Below are 7,500 nucleotides of genomic sequence, written 5' to 3'. Positions count from 1 at the left end.
AATGACGTTCAGGGAGCTTTCACAGCAGCGTGGCCGCGGTGTTTCAACAGTTTTATTAGTACAGTTAATCCCACGGCAAGAACACCAGCAACATGCTAACGTAACGATAGCCTCTCTGAACAAGTACACCAGCAACATGCTAACGTAACGATAGCCTCTCTGAACAAGTACACACGGCAGCACGCAACTTCACGAGGGGGAGGGGCTGGAGGCAGATCCTCTCTGTACACTGTAAAAAATACACTGTGTGTGTGTGTGTGTGTGTGTGTGTGTGTATATATATACTATATACTATATTTTTACTTATTTAACTGTCTAGTGTGTAATTGTGTGTTCATACTATAAATTATTATATTATTATTCTTTGAATAATACAGAAGACAAAGAGCTTAAAAAAATAATCGAATCGCAATCGCAATATTTGGGAAAATAATCGCAATTAGATTATTTTCAAAAATCGTTCAGCCCTAATGTGCACTAACCACTTACTGCCGTAGTGCCCACTTTACACACCTACGTTAAAACACTTACTGGAAACGACGAGGGGGATGAGCGTGACGAACGCAACACACGGCAGCTGATTGGACGAACGCGTCACGTGGTTCTTGCTGCTCCCGAATTTCAAAACAGACTCTAACGGCGTCTCGTTCTGAATACGATCTCGTATTTTACGAAAATAGTTCACAGAAAAGTGTTTCTGAAAACATTTTAAGCGAGAAATAGGCCGTGCAGTTGCTGAATCGGTCTGTTTTTTTTTTTGATCGACAAAAGTCAGTTTTGAAAGATTTTCGTCAGATTTTGAGAGCCGCCGAGCCGACCGCTCCTCAGGTGGCGTGCTGCTGCTGCTGCAGGTCACGTCACGTGTAGAGATGTCAGGTGGGAGAGATGAGGAAGGCTGCCCGGAGTTGGAGGATGCTCCAGCGTCGTATAAGTCTGGTGTGTGGGAACATTTTGGATTTCATGTTACCTATGATGACAGCGGAAATCAAACAATAGATAGAACTGCCACTGTGTGCATGTATTGTGCAACATGCATTCAATATGCTAATTTTAGCTATATATCACATGCAAATTTTAGCTATATATCACATGCTAATTTTAGCTATATATTATATGCTAATTTTAGCTATATATCATATGCTAATTTTAGCTATATATCATATGCTGAAGTATATTTCTGGAGTGTTAAAGATTAAAAGAAAAAATAACAAGAACCGTACAGAACCGAAAACCGTGACCCTAAAACCGTGATACGAACCGAACCGTGGATTTTGTGAACCGTACCACCCCTAATACACGCACGTTCATACACTGTGGCCGAGGCTGCCGTACAAGGTGCCACCTGCTCACCAGATAAACACTCACACACATTCACACTCCCATGGCGCAGCATCGGGAGCAAATCAGGGTTCAGAGTAGGCCTGCACGATTCGGGGAAAAATATGAATCACGATTTTTTAGCTTAGAACTGATATCACGATTCTCTGCCATGAAGTGTAATGTTTATTGCACACGTGAACCATGACAATGTGTCTTGCCCAAGGACACTTCGACATGGGACTGCAGGGCCAGGATCGAACTACCAACCTTCCGATCGGCAGGCGACCGCTCTACCACTGAGCCACAGCCGCCCCTTACGCCCCGTACAATACACAACCCCCATGGAACAACGCTGTCCTCAGATCTTTAACCACCAGAAAATATTCACATTTAAGAAGCTGCAAAAAAAGAGATTTTTTTACTTAATTCTTTCATAAAAAAGGAAAAGATTACTCAAACCGATATGATATAATATAATAGTTAGCAATTATTTAAATAGTTGACAACTAATTGATTCACCTTTGCAGCTCTATATCAGCCCTTGTGTTGTCTTCCCGTCGACCATGCAACTTTTACATTTTCTGGGTCAAAATTTTAAATTCAAAATGTTTTGCTCGTCTTTTTCGAAAAACGTTTCAAAACGTTTTGTCACTTTTCTCGATGTTTTAGTCACTTTTTTCAACATTTGAGTCACTTTTCTCGATGTTTTTGTCACTTTTTTCAACATTTTTGTCACTTTTTTCAACATTTTTGTCACTTTTTTCAACGTTTTGTCACTTTTCTCAAAGTTTTATTGACTTTTCTCAACGTTTAGTCACTTTTTTCAACGTTTTAGTCACTTTTTTCAACGTTTTAGTCACTTTTCTCAATGTTTTAGTCACTTTTCTCAATGTTTAGTCACTTTTTTCAACGTTTTGTCACTTTTCTCAACATTTTGTCACTTTTCTCTGTTTTTGAAGCTTTTCCGTGTTTGTTTTTTTCACTTTTTCCGGTGTTCTTGTTAATTCTTTTTTTTGCGCCTTTGACATTTTTGTGGGTTTTTTCCCACAATTTTGAAGCTTTTTCCGACATTTTTGTTGTTTTATCAATTTTTTCATGAAATTAAAGTAGTGAACTGATTTTTTTTTTTTTTTTTTTTTTTACTTGTTAGGAGCGTTGTATTTATTTTTTTAAATTTGGTTAAATTATTTTTGAAAATGGGTCAAATTTGACCGGAGGACAACACACTAATAAGAAAAGTTACCTGGTAGAACTCTATTCCCTGGTCTGTGATGAAGACGATCTCATTCCAGTTGGTCCAACAAAAACCCAAAACACTCGCGTTCTTCGTCTGCGGGACAAAACACACAAAATACCGTTTTTTACAGAACAAAAAAGGCATTTGAGCGGCATCACAGTGGCAAGGTAAGGCAGCTTTATTTGTATCGCACATTTCAGCAACAGGGCAATTCAAAGTGCTTTACATAAAACGTTAAAGAGCAGGTAAAAATGATTTAAAAAAAAAATAAATCTCCGACCACAGGTCCTTTTGGCTCCGGTTACTTGGTGTTTTCGTTACCCATTACAAGATAGCAGTAGTTCTACTTTTCACTACGATGTAGCCGTCGCTACAAAGCTGAGTTTAATCTCGGTAAACCTTGCTAAATCCGGGACAGTTCACAGTCTGTCTCTTGATAAGTTCACAGACTAAATCTGACCAGTTCACAGACGTGGTCCTTGTATGGATAATCTATTGTCATACCCGTGTTTTTTGAGAGGTAATATTTCAGAAATATGTCCGTTATCTGTATTTTCGAGGCTTTCGCATAGCTCTCATAGCCGGACGAAATTTTTTTCTCTTCCTCCTCTAAATCCTGTTTTTAATCTATGTCACACCCACGTTGGAGAAATTCTCAGAAACATGTCCGTTATCTGTTCAAAAATACCACTAGATAAAAGACAGGACAGACAAGAATAAAAGCTCAACTTTACTCATATTCTTAATCAGTTGTCACTCCTAAACTTCTACATTTCTCCTCACATCTCAATCAAGTTATGTGGAAATGAGAATCAACAGGAAAAAGGGAGGAAATACCTTTTCAAAATAAAGAGACAGAAGATACTGAAGCATACCTTGCATTCCTGGGTGAACTCTGTGTGTGGATAGTCGGGTATGAAGTTGATGAAGTCCTGCAGAGAAAATCAAATCAATAGTTTAGGTCAGAGTTTCTCTCCGGATAACAACACAAGATTAAAGCTGCACAGTTAACCACACACACTGCATGTCTTAGCTTTATAATGTATAACAGTAAAGCCCAGTTCAGACCAAAATCTTGCAGCTGTAAGCGGTCCAACAAAGTGCTGCCGCGAGGGACTAAACACAGAGATGCATAAACACACTGTGACGCGCTCGAGATTGTATTGCAATGAGTTATTCCTCCACACGTAAAATACAACTAGCACTGCAGTTACCAAATGTAAAGTTACTTTGTGAGTCGAAATAAGTGCGTTAGTGCGGCGGTCAACAGAAAGTGTTCGCTCCCAGGCTCACCCCCTCTCTGTCAATGCCCAAAAAACCAAAAGGTGAACAGGTGAAGCCAACAAATATGTCATCACTTCTGCTCAAACCGCGATGAAAACGCCCCCCAACCTACAATGTAAGTGCACAACACAATCAATGAATAATATAAACGAGACCATAAACAACATACAATATGTGGCTCCTACACCAAAGATTCGTGACGAGACGAGTTAAAACTTGTAACTATTTTCAACGCGTCGGTCTGCCAGTTTTCACAAATGCGACGAGACGATGTATCTCCATAGCGACGACTCTTTGTACTTCCGTTCTAACTTCCGACTTCCAGGCTTTCTGTAGCTGCATATATCATTTGTTGCGTCTAAATATGAATGTGGATAACGTTAGTGATAGTGAGATAGTGTGTTTAACAGATTCAAGAACAGTTTTTTTTTCCAAAAGCCATAACCACTTTGAACTCACACATGCACTGACTTCACAGTCTAACCCCCCCCAACCCACAGACTTTCTTCTACCCACCTACTGTGCAATATTTAATACTATTTATATTATTGATAATACTGCGCAATTCCATTACTGTGCAATATCTATTACTCATTGAATATGATCACCACTATTGGGCAAAAATTCAAATAATGTGCAATAATCCACAATGCATATCACACTGTATGTGTGTGTGTATATATATATATATATATATATATATATATATATATATATATATATATATATATATATATATATATATATATATATATATATAGCGTCTCAGAACTGTGCACCTTACCCCCCTTTTTCTTTTTGCACTACTTATTTTATTCCATGTTGTTATATTTATTTTACGTACATGTTGGCTCTGGAAAAGGAGTTGCTTTTAATCTCATTGTACATGTGTATAGTGAAAACAAAAGGCATTGTATTCTATGCTTGCTACAGTTGCATTTCTAGTGATGAATCGGCGAAAACACGTTTTATTTCGCTGATTCACAGCTTTGTCCTAGGCGCTCCCTCTCTTCAGTCACTCTCTAGCTCGCTCCACCGTACGTGCTTGCGGGCGCACGTTGAGCCTCCGTTTGTAACAGAAATAAAATTATTGATTATGGATGTGTAAAGACTACAACCGGTTGAGATAAAACCCCACATCATCACATCCCCTTCACCATACCCCCACATCATCACATCCCCTTCACCATACCTAGAGATTGGCATGGGGTACTTTCCATAAAATCATCTCTCAATGCAAATCTAACCAGCTATTAGGCTAACTGACATAATACCATGCCAATCTCTAGGTATGGTGAAGGGTATGTGATGATGTGGGGGTATGGTGAAGGGTATGTGATGATGTGGGGGTATGGTGAAGGGTATGTGATGATGTGGGGGTATGGTGAAGGGTATGTGATGATGTGGGGGTATGGTGAAGGGTTTGTGATGATGTGGGGGTATGGTGAAGGGTTTGTGATGATGTGGGGGTATGGTGAAGGGTTTGTGATGATGTGGGGGTATGGTGAAGGGTATGTGATGATGTGGGGGTATGGTGAAGGGTATGTGATGATGTGGGGGCCAAGGGAACTTTATCAGGATGCATAGTATCCTGGATCCATGAAATAACTGGCCTTTCAAAATAAAAGTCTGCCTGCCTCTATGGGAATTTAACATAGGGGTGTACTGACTTATGCCCCCTGTATTTTAAGGAAGAACATTTATTTATTTACGATACATTATTCATTCACAAAGAAAATTGGTGTCCTTAAAGGTTGGGTTTTTCCTCATTTTTTTAATTAAGGCATTAAGATCAATTTCCAAAAGATGATTTTTTTATTCCTCTTTTTAGTCAACTTTAGCATGGGTGTCCTAATTTTTTCACATGACTGTATATATTTATATATTTTATACTGTCCAACCAGTAGAACATGTCCTGTTCTGTAGACACGGTCCTTATTTATTTACTCATGTTGGACCAGTCCAGTATGACATTCAGTTGAAATAAACCTTGTGTTGTAAAATAACTTTAATTTGTTATGAATCTATTTTGATGCGTTTTCCCGTAACTTTTGTAATTTTACATATGTTTAAAAATATCAAAATTAATATCGATATCGCAATATCACATTTTGTTAATATCGTGCAACCCTAATCATTACATCGCTACTAACGAGACAGTCTTAGTGTCTAGTTCTCACCACAGATTTCAAAGTCCTCTGAACCGCCAAGATCTTATTTCCGATGGAGAACTTGATACACTTCACTTCTCCTTTATCGTCCATTCTGAGAAGGAAAACAAACACATTAGACGATCAATATACGGGACTATTGTTTTCACATTAAAAGGTCAACATTAGAGCTTAGATCGGCCCAAAAAATCAAGCCCGAACACGTTGCGTCCGAGCCCGGCCTGGCCCGACACATTAACTGTAATTATGAGCCCGAGCCCGATTTAAACCCGACAATTTTTTTAATACGTGGGCCGTTATAAGTGACGTTCTCAACTACAATTCAGAGTTGTTTGAACTACAGAAATCTGTTTAGAATAATACAACAAGGACGAAGCTGTAAACTGCTGTTAGTTTAGAATGGAACGGATCGCAAATGGATCCGAATGAAGAAACGTAAAAAAAAAAAAAAGGAAACAATGAACAACATATTGTTGTCACTGCCCACGACTTGTTTAAACTGCTTCCATACCTCCGACTTTCCTCCACACTTGCTCAAAGGTAATTCTCCTGTTTTTCTTTTTTTCTTTACATCTTCAAGCTCCCGGTGTGATGCGTGCGAGAGGAGGAGACTCCGCGCATGAAGTGCTGCATTTTGTAACTGCAGCCTAACTTTTGTACACATTTGTTACTTTTATATAGCCTATATATATATATATATATATATATATATATATATATTTATAATATTTCTGATTATGGCATAGCTATCTCCCCACCCAAATAGGATAATAAGGTAATGGATAAAAAAAATTAAAAAAAATTGCTTGATCAAGGGTCCGGCCCGGGCCCGGCCTGAGGATGTGGCGGAAAATAACGGCCCGAGCCCGACCCGAGGTCCGGTCGGGCTCGGGCCGAGAATCTAAACTCTAGTCAACATCACTAATTCCCTACACAGGCTGATGTACCTGAAGGCAACACTGCTCTTGTCGTCCGGACCTTTGACCACCACCCCCGTGGCTCCACCTGAACGCACGGCAAACACCTGCAGCCAGAGAAAAACATCAGAAAACCGCATCAGCATCGACAGAATGAAATATTACTTAATTTTCCACTAAAAGGGAAAAGTTATCTTTATCGTTTCTATTCTTCTCCAGGGTCGGGTTGCAGGGACAGCTCCAGCAGGGGGCCCCAAACTTCCCTTTCCCGAGCAGCCGAGCCACATAAGGTGTATAGGCTTGTACAGGGAAAATATGATGTAACAGTTGAGCCCATCTTTCAGTTTTGGAGCAATAGGTATGAGACACGAGGGAATTCTTTAAAACTTTAGCCTAGAACATGCCTGTCTGAAAAGAGAAAGAATTTTTTCACACTCCGTGCGGTAAGATCATGAAGCGAGCTTCCAGAAGAAGTTGTGCGTTCCCCTTCAATTAATTCTTTTAAGAAAAGGTTGGGTGCATTTTGCCTGTCAAAAGGTGTAATGTATAATTATAAAGCTTGTCAGTAAGT

The 7,500-nt window shown here is 39.3% G+C and overlaps 1 protein-coding gene across 1 annotated transcript in view; it reads right to left on the bottom strand.

Moving 5' to 3' along the window:
- rmc1 (regulator of MON1-CCZ1) overlaps positions 1-7,500 on the bottom strand; it is a 27,513-nt gene that overhangs the window by 18,090 nt on the left and 1,923 nt on the right. The window contains exons 2-5 of the mRNA XM_031285291.2: positions 6,960-7,036; positions 6,022-6,106; positions 3,433-3,489; positions 2,564-2,650 (exon numbers count right to left, since the gene is read on the bottom strand). Of these exons, the coding sequence (XP_031141151.1) occupies positions 2,564-2,650; positions 3,433-3,489; positions 6,022-6,106; positions 6,960-7,036 (306 nt within the window). The remainder of the gene's footprint in view (positions 1-2,563; positions 2,651-3,432; positions 3,490-6,021; positions 6,107-6,959; positions 7,037-7,500) is intronic.

This window comes from Sander lucioperca, chromosome 14, assembly GCF_008315115.2.
Source record: "Sander lucioperca isolate FBNREF2018 chromosome 14, SLUC_FBN_1.2, whole genome shotgun sequence".
Lineage (NCBI taxonomy): Eukaryota > Metazoa > Chordata > Actinopteri > Perciformes > Percidae > Sander > Sander lucioperca.
The sequence above is the reverse complement of the archived record's forward strand: the minus strand, read 5'-3'. Positions and strand labels throughout refer to the sequence as shown.